The 19,470-nt window shown below is 44.5% G+C and overlaps 2 protein-coding genes across 9 annotated transcripts in view; one reads left to right on the forward strand and one right to left on the reverse strand.

The window, feature by feature from the left end:
- Positions 1-5,455: 5,455 nt before the first annotated feature.
- On the reverse strand, positions 5,456-12,571 carry MPC2 (mitochondrial pyruvate carrier 2). The gene is made up of 5 exons (XM_014882809.2): positions 12,403-12,571; positions 8,981-9,021; positions 7,379-7,463; positions 6,180-6,291; positions 5,456-5,692 (listed from the first exon to the last, which is right to left on the reverse strand). Exons 1-5 carry the CDS (start codon positions 12,506-12,508, stop codon positions 5,653-5,655), a joined length of 384 nt encoding a protein of 127 aa, XP_014738295.1. The 5' UTR covers positions 12,509-12,571; the 3' UTR covers positions 5,456-5,652.
- Positions 12,572-13,062: 491 nt separating this feature from the next.
- Positions 13,063-19,470, forward strand: part of DCAF6 (DDB1 and CUL4 associated factor 6) — a 76,394-nt gene continuing 69,986 nt past the window's right edge. For 6 of the 8 annotated variants that reach the window (XM_088158312.1, XM_014882797.2, XM_088158324.1 and 3 more), the window contains exon 1: positions 13,093-13,343. In XM_088158312.1, coding sequence (XP_088014438.1) covers positions 13,250-13,343 — 94 coding nt within the window. In that variant the 5' untranslated portion in view covers positions 13,093-13,249. Of the gene's footprint in view, positions 13,344-19,470 lie in introns of all 8 variants that reach the window. The other 2 variants (XM_014882796.2, XM_088158340.1) reach the window with 2 other exon arrangements.

Genomic DNA, 19,470 nt, shown 5'->3' on the forward strand with positions numbered 1-19,470 from the left:
CTTTATCTGTTCTCAAAAGCCTGTAGTGGAGGCTGAGCAGCTTCTGGAGGAAATCTGGGGCTCTTTGGGTTTTTTTGATGTGTGGTGTTTTTTTGTTGTTGTTTTTTTTTTGTGTAACCAGTATTTGCACAGAAGATGAGGATGGGCAGATTATTTCCTTCATCTCTGCAAGTCTGCTGCTTGAATACAATTCTCCAGCCTCTTTTGTTTCTAGGTTAAACTCCTCCCAGATTGTTAAGGATCTCTGCTGATGAGGATTTCTTTTGCTGACCTACTGAATCCTGAAATCTGGTGCTCAAAACTAGAAGTGGCCTTCCAGCAGAGATCTTCTCAAAGTGGCATATAGAAGGATTTCTGTTTTGTACATCCTAATGTGGTGGTTTTGTTTTGGGTTGTTTGTTTGTTTGTTCTTTTTTTCTTTTTTTTTGGCAGCAAATAATTTTCAGTTTGGTCTACCATAACCCCTTTCTCTGATTCTTACCCATTTCCTAGTTCAGTCTGTTTGACAGAATCAGTCCCAGAATGGTTGAGGTTGGAGGGACCTCTGGAGATCATCCAGTCCTCCTCAAGCAGGGTCAGCCAGCAGGAGGCTGCCCAGTACTGTGCCCAGTTTTGAGCATCTCCACAGGTGGAAACTCTGCAGCATCTCTGGGCAACCTGTTCCAAACAAACTCAAGCTCACATTTCACTCTTAACACCAAGCACATGAAAAATAGTTACAGGCCCATGGCAGACCCTTAAACAGCCACATTAGATAATCCTTTAATTATGACAGTGCAATTTTAATAACTATTTTGTGTACAGTGGGGTTTTTTTCCTCCAACAAAGTTACGTATGCCAACACTTTCATCAGGATCAGACTTCACTGATTTCCTGACAACAGCTGCCTTTATTAGAAATCAACAGCTTTATTTTTGTATACATGCACTGGGTAGATCTTGGGACATTTCCCTCAAAGCCAGAACCAGCTTCTTAAAACTGAGCCTTAGAAGGAAACCATGGATTAATTTATTCTGCCATATGTCACTTGTTGATCCTGCAATATCTGAATTTGTGTAATTCTTCCAAGATTTGGCTGGTATCAAAAACAAGGGCGTGTTTCTGTTTTAAAGGAGGTTTTTAAGGCATGAGTTTTCAGGTATTTGCCAGGTCTCGTGGGGAACTGAGACACCAAGCTGTGGCTAACTAAACAGCTCTGTAAATATTTAGCATTTCATTTTTTGGCAATAACACATACAAGATGAAAAATGGACAAATTTCTTCTTCACAGGAGACCTTTAAATATCTTTTTCTACTTCATGGATTAAGCAGGGTTTTTTTAGCAAGAGTCCACATGAAGGGCTATGATGTTTGTACCCAGTGCTGGAAGCTGACAGAGCGGGACTGACTTACCCAGAAATGCTCAGGAGTAGTTTGTCCACTCAAGCTTCCATCTGTTGATAAGATTCACTGTGTTGGTTGCTGCAGTGCTCATGTTGGTGACTGTAGTCAGGAAATTCTTTACTCAGAAGACAGTGAGGCCCTGGCACAGGTTGCCCAGAGCTGTGGATGCCTCATCCCTGGAAGGGTCCAGTTGGATGGGGCTCTGAGCAACCTGGTCTGATGGAAGGTGTCCCAGCCCAGGGCAGGGGGTTGGAATGGAATGATCTCTAAGGTCCCTCCCAACCCAATCCAGTCTGTGATTCTGTGGTTCTATAGGATCCTCTCAAGTGCTGAATTCTGCACCTGGCAGCCAAGAGGGACATCTCTGTCCTGGAGGGCACCAGGTCCAGCATCAGCAGCTGGGCAAGGGAGGGGATTGTCCTGGGGTAGCCTCACCTCTAGTCCTGGGGACAGTTTTGGGTGCCACAATATAAAAAAGACATTAAGCCACTACAGAGTGTCCAAAGGAAGTCATGAGGATGGTGAAGGGACTGGAGGAGAAGCTTTCTGACAAATGGCTGAGGTCACTTGGTCTGTTCAGCCTGAGGGGAGAGCTCATTGTGGTCTTCAACACCCTCATGAGGGGAAGCAGAGGGGCTGGCACTGCTCTCTTCACTCTGTGACCAGTGACAGGACCCAAGGGAATGGCATGAAGATGAGTCAGGGGAGGTTTAGGCTGGATATCAGGAAAATGTTTTTCACCCAGAGGGTGGCTGGGCACTGGAACAGGCTCTCCAGGGAAATGGTCACAGCACCAGGCCTGACAGAGTTCAGGAAGTGTTTGGACAATGCTCTCAGGCACATGGTGTGACTCCTGGGGTGTCCTGCCTAGGGCCACGAGTTGGACTCCATGAACCTGATGGGTCCCTTCCAACCCAGTGTAAATTACAATTAAGATCAGAAGGAATCCTGCTGCTGCTGCTTTCCTTATCTATCAGGCTGTTACTTCCCAACATTTATTTTACACTACTTAATAAAAGACTAATGCTTTGGATGTGGTTGATGGAGAAACTTGATTTTGATCTTCCTGTGTTCATCCCTGTGCATCACCGTATTTCTCCCCCAGTGTTTTTTGAGTAAGAGGGAGAATTGTGATGAATGTGGTGATCAGAAACTTGCTGCTATGAGAAGATGGGGCTGGCCTTGCCTCTGAAGTCTGCTACTAATGTTTGCTTCTTTTCCTGCTGGAATATACTGGAGAATCTGAGCACAATTCTGATGTGGTGCTAACTTTAGGAAGCACACGAATCCGGTGCTAACTTTAGGACTGATCTGGTGCTAACTTGAGGAGACACACTGATGTGGCTGATCTTAACTGACTGAAGGAGATATCTCCTTGCATGGCTTTTGTCTAGCTACAGTTATGTTCATATTGCCTAGACTGAGGAGGTTCCCTGCAAGGCTTCTTGGGTCCTCTTTATGAAGGCAGAATGAACTTGGAAAACTTGGAAGTATTTTTAAAAAACATGAAGCATCTTTTTAGAAAGCAACAAAAGTCTTCCCCCAGGAATGGCAGAAATCTGTCCGAATCCCTCTCCAGTGCCAAGGCTGTTGAATTTAATTTTTTTTTTTTGTTGTCATGGAAAAGTGAGCAGTGTAATTATTAAGTAACATATTCATGCTGAAGTCAAAAGAACTTTAGGCATTGTGAGACAACACTTGTGAACTTTCTGTTCCTCGGGTTATCTGAGATGGTTTAATGATCTGATAAGCTGTACTGATGAAAGAGACTGATGCTGAGTTGGCTTACTTAGTAGAGGCTTCAGGAGACAGAGGTCTTCTCTTTGTTGATGGGTAGAACAAGCAGAGATTTAAGTCAGACAAGGTCATCATATCCTGATGTGCAGGTGACCAGAAGTTTAACTCTGTTTGCTCTGGTGCAGTTCTCTTAATTCTCTGATGCTGTTCCTTGCAGGAGGAAAAGAACAGCTTGGACTTTGAGGATCATGAAGGGTGTTGTCCTTGCCTGTTGCAGCACTGCTGCCAGCTCTTTTTAGGATCATCTCTTTTAAAAACAAGTGCTGCATGCCAGGCTTGCAGCAGCCCAGAGGAGGAGCAGGCACCTCTCTTGAGGCAGTAGCCAGTGACTAAAACAGTTAGGGGGGGGTCATTGCTCCTGGATAGTGGACCTGAGAGGGCCTGTGTGATGAAATACTTGCAATAAATTCTCTTATATTTATCATGCAAACAAAACTGGGATCAATCTGAAATCTTATTTTTAATTACCATAAATTAATTTCGAGAGGATTACAAATACAGTATCAATCTAAGTAAATTGGTAGCTGTACTCAGTCCATCAGGCTTCCGTGGCCCCTTTTGACTTCAGCAGTTGTTCTGTGAGAGAGATGCTCACCATGTTCACAAAGTAGCATTAAGAACCATTACAAGGGGGCAGATAACATCCCTGTAACTCATTGCCTGATGTGTCATTTATAACTGGAGACCTGTAGGGTTTTGTTTTCTCTCAAAGCTTTTGTGGTACTTCAGTTTGTGACTAGAAGAACTGTAATTGGGTTTTTAAACTTTTAAAACTTGTGAGGTCTAGGTAACCATCTGTCTTGTAACTGCAGTAAAGGTGTGTATGCAACTTAAAAGCTGCATTGCCTTAAGAGTGGATTCACAGGTCAGGTATGGAGTGTGTGATTTGTGACCAGAACACCTTCACTCTGTATGGAATCTTGTCTGAGAATTCTACATTATTAATGTATCCGCCAGGGACCTCAAATACAAAATGTTCTTGTAAAACCACCAAAACCAGATGAGAAGGTGGGTGGGACTTCTGGGCTGTGGCCACACCTCTGCAGTGTAACATTTTTATACAGGAGACTATAAAATTATATTAACGAGGCTCAGCAATTACTCTCTTCTTTAGGTTTCTCTTTCCCTTCTCTTCACTGCCCTAAAGCTAATAAGACCTTTCATTTACAGGTATTTTTGCACTCTAAAATGTAAGTTCAATGCCTTTGGAGATCAGTGTGCTGTGCAATGTTTTCTGTCTCCCTGCAATGCCAACTGTTCTTATGTGGTAAATGTAATTTGAAAACATAGACTGGGTACTTTTCTTTTATAAACCTCTGTCCTGGAGGTGTGTGAGACAACAAACACCTGTAAGACAGGTGTATAATCTATGTGAGGGAGCTAGATATGCATTGCATGGCCTGATTACATGAAGAGCCAGTGTACCAACTGTTAGTGCTTTTGCTTTTACAGACTCATCTGGAAACAGTTATCTTGGATATTTTTTCTTGAATGGACTTTAATGTTTTCTATTGTAATCTTGTGAATATTTTAATACACTTTTTTTTTCCCATTACTGGTTTGCTGGATGAGTCTTGCCTGGTTGGGGACTGGGAAGGGAGGGGGACTGGAATAGACCACCCCTCTCGCTGGCAGTATTCTTCAGTCACTGTGTCCCCTGGGTGACCAACACACCTGGAGAACTCGCCACTTGAGACCCTGGGTTACTGCTTCAGCCACAAAGACCAAGACATGCAAGTGGAACTGTGGCAGAACAGAGAACTGACTTCATGGTGGGACAGCCTTTGAAAAAGGGGAGCTGACGGACTCATCAGAACCTACCTTGCCTCAGTTATCTTTTCCCCTGCATGTGAATTCCTTAGTGTTGAGTCTGGTGTTTCAACACCCCCATCTTCTGCCTGGGGTTGTGATGGAACCTAAAGCACCAGTGGCACATTTGTTGGCTGTCCTTTTGTTCAGGACAGTGATGGCTGGAGAACAAATGAAGACATACACAGCTGAAGCTGGAACAAATATCCTTATGCCACTGGGGAAGGAAGAGCATCAGGAAAAAAATGCACACGCTGCTGTTGGTTACTGAAATATGGCAAACACCCACCCAGGTGGTATCCTGACTGTGACAGGAAAGATCACTTCAGTCTGAGGCTCAGGCTGTCACCAGTACTGTGTCACTCCTAGCACTGTTCAGTGGAGTCAGATAAGGTGAGGCTCAGCAACTCTTTTTAGGCAAAATCCAGCCAGTTTCATTAAAGAGACAGTACAAGACAATTCCACCTTCATTTTAAAAGGTTGCCCTTTATTTAAATGTGTGGAGATGCTTTGTTATTTGTACTTAGAAAACATTTGCTCTCTAGACATTTAAATTTTCTCTTTGATTTTCTCAGAGGAAAAAACATTAAAATTAGTGAAGCTAGGTCCCATGGGGATGGGTTTGTGCGTTGCTAGATTTGACCTGTTGGGTGAAGGATCTCTTTACTGCACCTTCTCTTTTGCTTTTAGTTCCTGATTATACCTGTAGGAATAAAAAAAGAGTACAGGCTAAGAATAGAATAGAACACCAGTTACAATAACAGTGTTTTCCTAGCAATCTGTTCACCAGAGGAGGTTTAAAATTACAATGGAGGTGGAAACTCGGGATAGGATATCTTAATTCTTGTAGGAAGTTGCAAAGTAGCTAAGTTTGCCACATTCCTGGCCAGAACTGAAGCCAGAAAACTCCCAAAGTTTCCTTCAAGAAACAATTAAAAAAAAAAAAAAAATGCTGCTCTGCTTAAAAATCATTTGATCCAGCTGGAACTGACACGATTCAATGCTGCTCTAGCTAGACTGAAAATATTTACAGCTTCACTCCGAGTTAACTGTGAAACTAACAATGTAGCAAAAACATTCTGTAATGTTTCATGAATGGTTCAGTTCCTGTTGCACTGACAGAGAGGTTGGCAGCATTTATAAATTCCTGGTTGATACTTAGCTCTAGTTGTATCCTTATAAATGCATACCTCCATATTCGGAAAAGCTGGGAGCCACCAGCACAGCCAACAAAGAAGTTCACAGCAAACAGACTCCAGTTTTTAGGGATAATCACCAGAGAGTACCGTGACCAAATAAGGCCTGTTGAATAAAATGGAAAGTTTAAAGATATTTCAAATTAAACATTCAGATATTTCCCTAAGTTTGGAGGCAGATTCATCAGCCAGTTGAAGTAAACAAATTTTACAACTTCATGTTAGACCACTGCTTTGCTTATAACTACCTTTTTTCTCAGTGAAAAGTGCCAATGGGACACCTACAGATATGTACTGCATTTTTCTAAAATAGCTACAGTTAGGTCAGTCACAGTCTTAATATCAAAGAAAGATCCTCTCTAGTCTACAGCAGCCTAGACCTTAATTCTCAAGCACAGTTGCAGGGTAGTGGTATTTTGCTGTATATCCAGCTTGCTGCACTACATTGGAGATTATGCAAAACTTATGTAAAATGCACAGGACTGTGTCAGATATCAAAATAAAGTCTGGAGAACCCTTTCAGACAGGAAAAGCGTTGGAAAAAGCTGCCCATGGAAGTGGTGCACCACCATCTGTGGAGGTGTTTATAGTAAGTGTAGTTGTGTCACTTAAGAGATGCATTTTAATGGTTGGACTCCATAATCTTAAAAGTCTTTTCCAACCTAAATGATTCTAGGATTACAGAATATTATTTCTGCCAGTGTGAAAATTCTTGGCAGGCAGCAGTGCAGTAGTCCATGTGCCACTGCTTCCAATTTCTTGTAACACTTGGAAATTCTTTCCAGTTATGTTAGAGTAATTACCCTACCATTCTTAAATTCCTTAAAGTCTGTTCTAAAAAAGTCACCATATCCTGGACTGATTTCAAAATTACTTGATCTGAAGCAAAGGAGGTCACTTACTGCAATGAATGGTGTCATGGTAATTTAAGGGATGACACTCATGTCCTAACTCGTAGCCACTTGTGTTGAACAATTCCAAATTAAGACAGGTATATAAAACTGTTATATAATTACAGAATGCTTATTGATTTAATAACAAGTAGAGGTATATCCTAGAATTATCACCCAACAGCAATAGTGACAGCTAGCATGTTAATATTAAGGCTTTCTGTAGAAGTGGATTAGTACTGATTACTGATGGAAGATTCTGAGACAGTGCTGTGTAAAAACACAAATTCAGTGCAGCTTTACCTGTGGCCATTAGTACTGCAGATTGTGCTGTGCTGAGCTTTTCTGCTGGTCTGGCCATGTCAGCCAATCCAGCACACACCAAACCCTGCAAAGAGAAATTCAGTCAGCACCAGTCTGGGACTCCTGTAGCAGATGAAGAGCTTTACAAGGCGAAGCTGCTTCACAGCTCAGTGCTTATCCTACTGCATTATGCAGGAGATGGGATGCATTCTATGAACAATTAGATCCTGGGAGACACCATCCACTTCCAGTCCCTTGTGGTAGGAAAAAGAACATGGCTACAGCAGCTACAACTGGGTGGCAATAAAATCCCAGGCATTGGCAGTTTTGTATTAATTCAAGAACAAGGTTAATTTAAACACAGCTGCTTAAGAAAGCAGCTGAAAAAAACCCACCCTGGTTTTCATGCAACAAGTAGAGGCTTATCTAAATAAGGGCCTTCTTCCCACAGGTCATGCTAAGATACTGCTGCTAAACACCCCATATACACTCAGCTTCCTCTGACGGGATAAAAGTGCTTTTTTTAATATAATTTCAGTAATAGTAGAAAACTTGCAGGCAAATTGAGGAATGGCTTGGCTGATCTATTTGATATTAGTAGCAAACACTCTGCTTGGTTTATTTGTTGTGTTATTGCCCTCTACTGGAAATACAGTTTCATGTTTCTGTTACACCAGATCACAAAAAAACCCAAACAAAACCACTAAGTAAGATAGTCCTAATGCTTTCACCCAGGACTCGTTGGGCACAGAAGAGCTGCCTGTGTGCTCAGGCTCGGGAGGGTGTGTCCAGGGAGAACCTCTGAGGAAGGGGAAGGTTAACCATGGTTCCTGCAGCTCCAGTCCAGACAACTGACACAGAAACCAAGCTGTGGCTTAGAGCATCATGTGTTGCCTGTGGCCTATAAAAAGTTGGGGTTCACAATGGCAAAGTTACAAAGCAGCTGGCAATGGTAAGAGCAGGTTACATCCTTGCTTGTTATCAAACAAAAAGATCAAACCCTCGTGGGTTTAGAGATCTCTTGTTTTTTCTGTGTCAATGCAACACCTCAGAAGAGCACAGGGATTTAGGAGGTGGCATTTGCACGCCCTGGGCACAAACACAGCCACTTGTGGCCGAGTGGGAAGCAGAACCTCACAGGAGGCAGAGCACCACTGACAGTCAGTCAGTGGCCTTTGTCTTCTATGTCAAGTCTACCTTGCACTCTGGCATGCTTCAGCCTGCCTTCAAGTTACGAAGCTTAGGAATTGCCTTCCTTAAGATAATCTCAAACTCCTCAATCTCAGAAGATTTAGGGGTTTTGCATCATGCCAGCTCATGCCTACCTTGAGCAACAGTTGGTATTTCACAAGAGAAAAGCCTTTGGGAAACTCAGTGAAAAGCACAATTCTTCCATAAGGCATATTCTCCACGCTGTATCCCCTTCATGTTGTGCTATCTGTTATTAAAGGCTAATTTTGTTCCCCCCATATATTAAGAATTAAAGCCTCTAATCTTTCTACAGGCTCAAGTATCTGCTGGGAAACTCTTTGCTTGCTCAGTGTATTGCTGCAGATTGCCCTGGGCTTGACACCCAGACACCAGCTGGCATCTTGTACTTACCCATTTCATAATAGGTGCCCAGAAAAACACTGTTTTGGGACCTGAGGGAGGATGGGAGAAAAGAAGTTAAATTATTTAGCAAGATGTGGCTGTTTTAATAGCCATGGTAAGTTTGTTTTATTTGGGGTTTTTTTTTAATAATGGATTATTTATATTAGCAGTTTCTACTGTTGTACAAGCTCTAGCACCTACTACTGACAATTCATCAACTCAATGCATCAACCTTCAGTTGTGTAATCACTCCACACATTTCTGCAACAGCTGGATAGGATTTTGTATGTCCATGTTTAAGCAACTGAGGACGCCAGAGCAGGCAAAATGCATCTATAATTGATAGAGTTAGGAAACGGCCTAAGAATAGGGAAAGCAACCAAAAAATCTACCAGTAGGTGAAGGATGATCATGGGGGAAGAGCATGAAATCTCAAGAAGGAAGGGAGAAAAATCCAATAGCATGGGACCTGGAGAAAAACAACTCTCTTACCAATATATGTAATTTTCAGTGGTGCAAAAATAGCAACTGGTTGGTTAAAACAAAGCCCTGTAAATCCACACCTACAGCTATGCCAGCAATCATTAATCTGGGACTTCTGCTCCAAGTCTTAAATGAGAGACCATAATCCAAAGTACCAACCCCCTTGCAAAACAGGACACTGTTCTAATTTTATCAAAAACATTGATGTTTAGGTCATTGCTCAGCACTCTGATAACATGCAAGATGAAGCCAAGTTTTCACTCTAATATATTACGTAGGAGTAACCACCAGGACTTCAGTTGCCTGCTTTTTATGAGAGCTATTTCTTCACTAACAATTCAGCCTTAAAAAAGACCTTGCACTAACTACTTGTACTTCCAGTTTTAACCACCCTCAAGTTTAAAATTACGACTTGGGAAACAAAAACTGGCTTGGCAGCCTTGCATAAAGCCCTTTTTTGTGATCAAGTTTCAAGCTGCATTTAATAACTACAAACACATTACCTTTTGTCTAATATTGTTGAATATTAGATAACAGCAGCTTAACGTTCATCCTTTAAAGATACAAACTTAGCTGCTGTTCTCTTACTTGGTATGTCAGTATCAGACTGCAAATACAGCTTGTTATAAATAAATCAGTCTTACAGAGTAGCTTTAGTTTCTAACATTTATCTTAACACAAATTCAGATTTGGAGTACTAGAGGATTTGGGCTGAGTCTAAATTATTAAATTGACATGCCCTAAACAGCTGGTAGAGTTTTCAAGAAGACTGACATTAATTTTTATTAATAATAGAAAACTCAACCATTTCAAACTGCTGACTGCAGAACTAAGAAACAACTGGAGACAGGGAAGGTACCAAGCCAAGTTTGTAATTAGGTAAGACTGTCAAACACCTCTCCTTGGAGGCACTCCAGCAAGCACCTAGCCTGGCTGAGTTCTTCCCAGCTCCTGACATCCAGAATTTTTCAAGGATGAATATGACAGCAGCACATGGGAACAGGGGGACACCAGAGGCTAATTTGGATATCAGGTGTGTGACCAGTTTATAGAATTTATGACTTCTAATAAATATAAGAAGTCTTTGTGCTGAAAACTCGAGTTTAGTCAGGCAAAGTGAAGCAGAGAGGCCAAAGGGGAGGGAGCACAAGCTCAGCCCATGCTTTCCCATGGCAGCCTGGGGAGTTGGTGTGCCAGGCTCTCCACTGTCCTCCAGCAATGCCAGCCAAAGAAACAGTTTTTAACAGGCATCCATTATTTTGCTGGAAACTTTCTTTATGCCAAAAAGCACTTCATGCCTCACAAGTGATTTATAATTTCATGACAATGACGTTTATATTCCTGAATTAGACTAGAGATTTAGATGTCACTGGAGATAAAATAAAGCCTTTCATTTTTAACCCACTTTTTTTTTTCTGCAGTTAGAGTGACATCTATTGCATAACTTTCTCACAGACACACCTTCAAGGCTAAAATAGAAGTTGCAGGGGTGCTTTCTTGTGCTGTGGCTTTTCTCACTTACACCATCAGTATGGATTATGACAGAGAGATATCGTGTGTGTATATATAACATACATATATATCTACAGAATCCCTAAAAATGGATTTATTAATTACAACATTATGGTGATGACCAAAAGTGGCCCACAGGCAGTTTTGTGAAGTGAAAAGCACTGCAAGAGAACCTCCAAAACCTTCTCCAATAACCACTACAGCTCTGTCGAAGAAGGAACAGGGATGTTCCCAATACCTGCTGTGCACTGTATCCACTAAAAGCATCTGGAAGCTGCCACATTTCACACCGGTGGAATGTGTCTCTCAGTGCTGGACATGTTGTCTCTTTGTATATAAAAACAATACATTAATGTCAAATATATCAGTCTAGTGAATTCAGTACAAATAAAACATTTTGAGAACTGCACTTTTCTCTCTTTGTGACTTCTTTAGAGCAAGGATTTTCCTTCCAAGATAGGGCCATTGTAAGAGGATAGATAGAGCAACTGTCTGCAAACTAAAGTCCATTTTCACAGTGCATATTCCTGGTAGGTGAAGAGTCAAGGATGCCTGTGACACTGACACTAAACAGTGGGGACAGAGCCTATGGAATGCCAGGATTCTATCGGGCGCTCGTTTTAACAACCGACGCAATTTGTTTACATGACAAACAGCACGTAAATGGCACTGAATGAGATCATTTTACAAGAGGTTTCTCCCTGATAACACAAACCCCCACGTTTGCCCACGGAAAGGTAAACTGTGGATCAGGTGAGAGGAACTCATTCTTCACCCACGGGAGTCCTCCAGCGAATTCACCAAGGGCACGAGTTGCCCTTTGGTGGAAGTGTGGGATTTAGCAGAAAGGAAATAAAACCAAAGGCTGCCTGACTTGACCAGGGCACGTTTCAATAACAAACCGTGGCAGCGCTCTCCCCGTCCCTGGAAGTGTCCAAGGCCACGCTGGATGGGGCTCTGAGTAACCTGGTCTGGTGGGACGTGTCCCCACCCGTGGCAGCGGGTGGAACTGGATGATCTTTGATATCCCTTCCAACCCAAAGCATTCCACGATTCTATGCTACTCCCAGCACATCCTCTTGAAAGCAGCGGCTGCCGAGGCCTCCTGGTCACTTTAGACCCATGACATCCCCTGGGCCAGGCTCTGGCAGCCCCCGCGATCCCTGGAGCCACCCCGCGGTACCGTGACAGTGACAGCAGCGCATCCATCCCGGAACCACCCGTGCCGTGCCTCATTATCCCACTGTCCCTTCACAAACACAACAAATTCCCCGTTACGGAGCGGGACTCCGCTCCGGGGCCGCTTTCCCGTGCCAGAACCACCCAAACCGTGCAACTGCGGTCCCGATCCCGCCCATCACCCGTAGGGAACACATCCCCCGCTCCGCCCTTCCCACCCGGCCCTGCCGGGGGCCAAGGTGACCCCCGCCCGTTACCCGCTGGGTGGTTGTAGAAGGGCCGGAACCGCGGCGGCAGCATCAGCTCGATGCGGTCGAGCATGCGATGGTAGGAGGCGCGGAGCCCCGCGACGGCGGCCGCCATGGCGAGGGACGGGGCGAGCGCGGTGCGAGCGGGCACCTAGGGGCGAGCGGGACCTGAGCGGGGACCGCCGTCCGTCGGTCCGTCCGTCCTTGCTCCGCCCAGGCCCCGCCCGGCGGACCTGCCCACCCGGCAGCCGCGCTCTGACTGGCCCCCGCCGCAGAGGGCGGGGCGGGGCCGAGAGCTGCGCGCGGCGCTATTGGCTGCGCCCGCTGACCCCGCCCCCTCGGGAGAGGTGGGAAGGACACGGGCCGTCCTCGGGAAGGGCACGGGCGCCCGGCTCAGAGATGGCCGCCGCCTCCTCGCTCTTCCCCTCAAGATGGCCGTTGCGGGGCATTATGCGCTGAGAGTAATGCGCCCAAAGCCAAGATGGCCGCCTTGCGGCTTCACACCGCTTCACCGGACGGGCCGGCTTGTACCCGGCGGAGCCCAGCGCTCTGACGTCACCCTCCACGCCGGAGGGCCGACGTCACCGGCTCGCGCGAGACACGCGTTAGTAGAGGGCCCCCGCGGCCCCCTCCCTCCCTCCCGGTGGGCGTGGCCCCCGGGGCAGGGGTGGGCGTGGCCCCGCGCGCGGTGGGCGTGGCCCGGAGCCGCCGCGCCTCTGGCTCGCGGTCGGTGCCTCGGTGCGAGGCGGGCGCGGGGCCCGCTCCGCTCGGCGGTTCCCATGGTGATCGCGCGCGCCCGGCCGGTCCCGGCGCATCCCCCCCGCTCCGCGCGCGCCCTTCCCGCCCGCGCGGGGCCATGTCCCGCGGGCGCTGCCCACACCTGCTCTGGGACGTGCGGAAGCGGACCCTGGGGCTGGAGGAGCCCGGATTGCTGCGCAGGCACTACCTCGGTAAGGACGCGCGGTGTGTGTGTGTCGGGGGGGCGGTGCGGACGAGGTCCGGCCGTCCTTGGCGCCCCACCGAAAGAGAAGGGGCTCCGGAGCCCCTTCCCGGCGCCGCCGCTCGGCCGCGCTGTCCCGCAGCTCCGAAGTTTCCTGTGCCCCGTGTGGGGCGGCGACGCCTTCTCCAAATCCACCCTCCGCTCCCTCAGGGGTGGTCCTGGGCATCCCGGCCCCATCCCTCCGCGCTCCCGGGGTGGCCCGGGGCCCGCCGGGACCCCCCGCTCCCTGGGTGCGCGGCTCCGCTCGCCCGCCGCCCTTGTTTCCCGAAGGAACTGTTGCACGCGGGGATCCAGCCGGGAAGTTGGGCGGCGGCTCGGAATAGCTCCGGTGTCCGTGTTACGTGCCCGGGGCCGGGCAGGGTCCGGATTTAGCGGTGCTGAGCTGCCGGAGGCTGGGAACAAAGCACGTAAACGCCTCGGGGATCATGGCGCGGCCGCTGTCCCGGTGCCCCCGAGGTGTTGCCGGCGCTCCGGGAGAAGCCGAGCCGCTGGAACGCGCTCCGTGCGGGCCGAGCCGCCCGCCCTTTGTGTCCCCCAGCCCCGCGCTGCCCTCCCCTCCACGCCCAAGCCAGGTATTCCCACTTTCCAAGTTAAAGCCAGCGCCACTTTCAGTTTTTGAGGCCACGGGGAGGTTTGTGTGTCGTGGAGGAACTATCGATGTTCTTTGTCATGGCGCAGGTTCTGTAAAAAAAAAAATCGTTACCAAAAATTTTTTTTTTTAAACAAACCAGCATTTATTTACGTGTTTTCGGAGGTGTGGCGAGCCGTTGTAGTGGCACTGTGGATTTTTGGGGGGGGTGTCTGCAGGTTAGACGGCTCGGTGGATCGCGAACGCGTTCTTTTGTGCTCGTGTGGCAAAAACAATTCCTGCCTTGGAGTAGAAACCTCGAGTACTCGAGATGGAGCTTGATTTACAGCGTTGTAAAGCGAGTATCGTTCTGTGCCTCCCAGGCTTTCCTGGCTGTGCTCGGTGGAAATGGTCTGTGGTTTGTTTTTTTTCCTGGTGGAATTTAAGGTGGGATATCACATTCCCGAGCCTAACTCGGGAGTTTTCCGTCCATAGTCCCTGAGCACTCAGTAGTCCACAAAAGAGTAATTGAGGAAATCGAGGTTATTGCTGGTAGGTTTCTTCCTATTAGAGAGGAAAGGGTGTGTGTGTGTGTGTGCAGTGCACAAGTCCCTTGGAAAGAAATTTTGAGCCCTAAAGTAAAAAAAGGTTGAGAGCTAACGATCTAGCTGCTTTTGATTTTGGTCGTGTCTCAAGCTGTGCTTGGCCAAGCCTTAGCTGAGGATTGTTCTAACTTTTAGTGATCAGTCCTTCTGACTGAATTTTTTTTTGTCTGATCCAGTTGGAGCAGAAAAGCTTTATGTTAAAATTAGGGCTGTAGGGTGCAGATTCTGAAGAAGCACCTCTTTTTTTTTAAGAAGACCTCTTTTGGGCTTTTTTCTTCTGCTTTTACATGCTTGTGTCTCTTGGAGTTGAAGTACTAGGATCTGAACAGTAGAAATCATCTTCCCAGACTTACCAAGATGTCTTTTCTGAATGCTGCTCCAATAAAATGTACATAACTCTAGTTAAAAACAAAACTCTGGTGCCTTGGTTAAGGTCTCGTAATTACTGTTTTTCCTTTCACTTAAAGAAGTTCTGTTGCTTTAGAGCCTTGAAAAAATAGGACGTAGGAAACCCTTCCCACTGAATTGATGTTGAGATCTGCATTGGTGGTGGCAAGACGTGCTCAGTCCTTGCTGACTCCTGCTTTTCACCAGGGGGTTGGTACAGGGTGTGCTTGTCTTGTGGAACCACTGCACTTTTACCCCAAATGGCATTTATGGCCTTAATAAACCCACTAATTTGCCTGTTAGTCAAGTGTGGTTGTTCAAGTGCAGATTTCCCAGACAAGAGGCCTGTTGCAGTGTCTTTTTGTGTGCAGGGCAGTGTAGCTGTGGGTCTTTTCTCTTTCAGACTTCAGCAGCTCTATGTAGGAGCTTTGTTTTCTGGCCTACTGGTCAAGACTGCAGTGGTTAGGTGGGTGCCACTGGTTATTGGTCACTGCTGATCTGATCTGTGTTGGAAGTAAGGCTTCTTCCTATTTATATATATATATATATATATTTAATTTTTTTAAATGTTTCGACAGTCTGGCAGACAGAACAAATGGAGCACAGGAATTTCATTTTAACTTAGGAGTAATATTGGGAGACTTGAGGCATTGTCCATGTGCATTTTTTTGTTTTTGTTCGGGCAAATTTTTTTTGCGAATTTGTCTAAACAGTTATGGATCCCAGTACAAATTGAAGTAGTTTATATGTCACCTCATTGCTTGCTGCATTTTTTCAGGCACCAAATCAAAGGAAAAGCATTATAGCAAGTCCATGACTAACTGCAGTTAGGAGGAAGATGTGGATGGTATAATGAGCCCTTCACTGGGATTTTTGTATTGTGCTACAGTGCAAAATATCAGAAATATGGACGGTGACCATGTTTTCAAGGGAGACATCTGAGAGCTAATTGCTGTTTCCTATTTACTCAGTGTTTTAGTTTCATGTGAACTGGCAATCAAGTGGCACTCTATAAATAGCCTCTCTCAGCTTCTGAAAACAGCTGCTCCAGGAAGGATCAGTGTAATGTACCTTTTCACGCAGATAGCTCACCCCTGGAACTTATGGCCTTGCAAAAACTCTGTCTGATTTTGCAGGATCCCTAAATAATTGCTCCAAAGCCCAGTCAGTTCTGGATAGAGTTCCAGAGGAACAACTCGTGGAGCTGTTTTGTGCATCCCTGGGATGTGTCCTTCGGATGTTATCCTTTGGTGAGAGCTCCTGCCGTGATGAGAGAGGGAAGATGTGGGTCTCAGCAATGTGTCTGTTAGCTACGCTTCCTTCAGCATTTGTAGGCTAATTAGTCTCAATTTCAGACAGTGCTTGTATTTGAGGTCTCCAGAGGAAGCCAGGCCTGGGAGAGGCTGTCAGTGACTCTCTTTTCTTTGATTCAGTTTGGGCATCCTCTTAGCCGGGTGCTGGTGGGAGGAGCCCTGCTGCTGGATCACAGATGGAAACTGAGTTTCAGACTGCTTTCAGTAGCACATGGCGGTGCTTTTACCCTGAAAAACATTGGTGCAAACTTGTAGTATCCAAGTTAAACTCTGCCTTGAAGCTGGCAAGTGTAATTACTCAGGACACTTCCACAAGAATCTCCAAACCTTGCAATTTTGTATCATTGTGGCAATGTTTCAGGAACGAGTGGACAAACCTGTCCTGGTGGCAGGTAAAGTGTTCTGTGCCAGCACAATAATGGCCTCTGTGTGGATTAAATATAGCAAATAACATTTGGCTAGAGAAATGGCAGCATGGATTTCTTGCAAGAAAAAGGGATCCATAATTCATCTGAAGTATATAATGTGATGGGTTTATTTGCTTTTCTGTGAAGAGTCCAGCTGCTGAGAATGGCTCTGTTTAGACAGGAGGAAGAATGAAGACCTTTTCTTTTTTGTTTTTGTTTGTTTTGGCGTTTTTGTTTGGTCGGTTTATTTTTGCCATCTAACACAGCACGTTATCCAGAGAAAGTTACCCAGTCTAAAAGGAGAGGAAGTGATACTGTATTTTTGCTCAGAGTGGTTGTTGGAAGCAAATATCAAAATAATCAGCTCTCCCCAATCCCTGATATCTTCATGCAGATCCTATTTTCTCAACTCTTCATTCCTTCTTTTTATTTTAAGCTTAATATATATCTTAGAGATAGCACTGTGATGCTTTCCCTTGAGTTTTCACTCCCCCTTCTTTAAAGATTGTTTCATATCGTATTAAGTTTTTTATCATCCTGGTTTTTAAGATTTGGGAAAAGTTTGTAAAAAATTAATGTAAGGAAGTAGTTAGTTAGATTTATTGTGATCAGATTTTGTAAAGCTTCAGCAGTTCTTAGCAAAAGGAGATCTGTGAATATTTTTATGTAGAGAGAACTTAGTAAACTACTTAGGTTTCAATACCTCCCCCTCTGTATCTGGATGAACCATAGTATCCCCAGAACTAATTACAGTTCTGAAGTTAATTGATTGCCCTGCTCATAAGTAGGGTAAGAATAGCTATTTTAACTGATTCGTTTTGATATTGACTACCTTCCATTCATATCAGTTTATAAAACTAGTAGTGTCTTGAATGAAGACAGAATTGGGTGTTGCTGTTGAATATTTGGTACTTCCTGAAATACATTGCCCAGAGTGCAAGAGTGAAATTAAAATACTTCCTTAAAATACTGCACACTTTCATCCTCTCTTTTGCTTTTCTTGGACAAACAAACCAACCAAACCCAGCAGAATGGAAACTTGAATGCTAGGGAGAACAATGAAAAAGAAAGGCGTTATTTTCCCCAGTTTTTGCTCCAGCTATATTTTAACATGTGGTATCTTGGTCTTTGAAAATGTGAAGTAAGAAGGGTCAGACAGCTTTAACATGATCAGCTTTGTAGCTGGTGCTCTTGCAAATTTGGAGATGGGCAGAGTATTTAATCAGCCTTTCTTCTTAAATTCTTTGCATAATACTTTTGATGTTTAGGGTATTTTTTGCAGGTGTGCTGTTATATTCATGTCCTAAACCTCTGAAATTAATTTTCTTTCCCAATAGTTAAAAACACTCATCTGTCACAGGTAAACTCCAGATCTGGTAGAGGTGTTTTATGTTATTTTTTCTTCAAGTCTAACAGATTAACTGCTGCTTGAAAAAGAAACATTATAAATCTACCTGATGGTCTGATTATGAGAGCCCCGTTCTCTAGTGATATATTCTATCACATATCAAATACTTTGTGAAACTCGGCTGAGTGAAGTGTTTAGAAAGATGTAAGTGAACTCCCCAGATTTTTTTCATTAGAAATGTTTTCTGAATAATAGAAATAGGCAGAGGCAGAATTGAAGTTCATGGTGTAATGAATGAGTTGGAGGAAAATATATCTGTGGAACAGTTTTTACGTGCTCAGTCTAATATTGGAAGGAGGCAGGAAGCATTAGGAAAGCAGGAAATTTGATTTAGTCATTGGATCTTCACTGGTTGTATAGAAAAGCTTAAGATGCTTAAGAGCATTGCAGAAAAGGGATGTAATTTTTTTAATTGAAAAAACCATGAGAGAGGACAGTGATCGGGTATTGCCTTAAACTGGATATCTTCAGAGTTTTTTCTCTTGTTAATAAAAGCAAGGCTTAGTGACTACAGTCCTTAAAAAAATTACAGATAGGCTATTGAAAGAACAATGTGGCACCAAGACCTGTTGATAACAAATCGAATTTGGAGGAGTTTAATAAAGAGACTGTGTCTGAAATGAATTCCCTGATACTATCTCATTTAAATTGGTACCAAGGAGCAGAAAGACACTATGCATGTGTCTAAAACAGCTTGTAGGAAAAGATATTAGGGATGATCCTAGCATACAGGAATCATGAAATTTTTTTTCCTACTTCAAAGTAAATCAGCTCAGATAATAAAGACATCCATTTTAAAGCCTTTAATGTCAGTAAAGGATAATAAAAGCACAGTGTAACAGAATCATTTGGACAAAACAAATAGAAAAATGCTGGCTGGTTATAATTTGGTACATATCAGAAAACCAGAAAGAGATGTGAGCTGGGAGGCAGGATTAAGGTTAGATAAGTATTTCTGTGGCCTGAGTGCTGAATGCTTAGTTTTAATTTCAGTCTAATCAGCCTTCTGTTATCTTTGGGATTATTTCACCCATAGCCTAAGTGAGCTGTGGGAGTGGAGGACAGGAGCCCCTTGGACCTGCAAGTGGTCATGTAGCATTTATCTAGGTAAATTTGATAGCTTGTTTTGCTGTTATCTTAGAAGTCTTTGCTTGTGGTTAATATCATTGACCTTTTTTCAGTTACATCTTCCTGTGTGTTTTGTGGCTTAATCTTTATGGTTTGTTACTGCTTCTTTCTCCTCAATGTTGTCCCATTTTGCTTCCATTCAGTAATAATGTGTTGATGATAATTTTTGTGTATTTTCTTAAAAAAAAATTACATGCAAGGTCTGGGATTACTTACTGGCCTTCTGTCACTCTGACCTGAAATAAGAGAATGGTTTCCAAT

This window comes from Sturnus vulgaris, chromosome 2, assembly GCF_052056855.1.
Source record: "Sturnus vulgaris isolate bStuVul1 chromosome 2, bStuVul1.hap1, whole genome shotgun sequence".
Taxonomy (NCBI): domain Eukaryota; kingdom Metazoa; phylum Chordata; class Aves; order Passeriformes; family Sturnidae; genus Sturnus; species Sturnus vulgaris.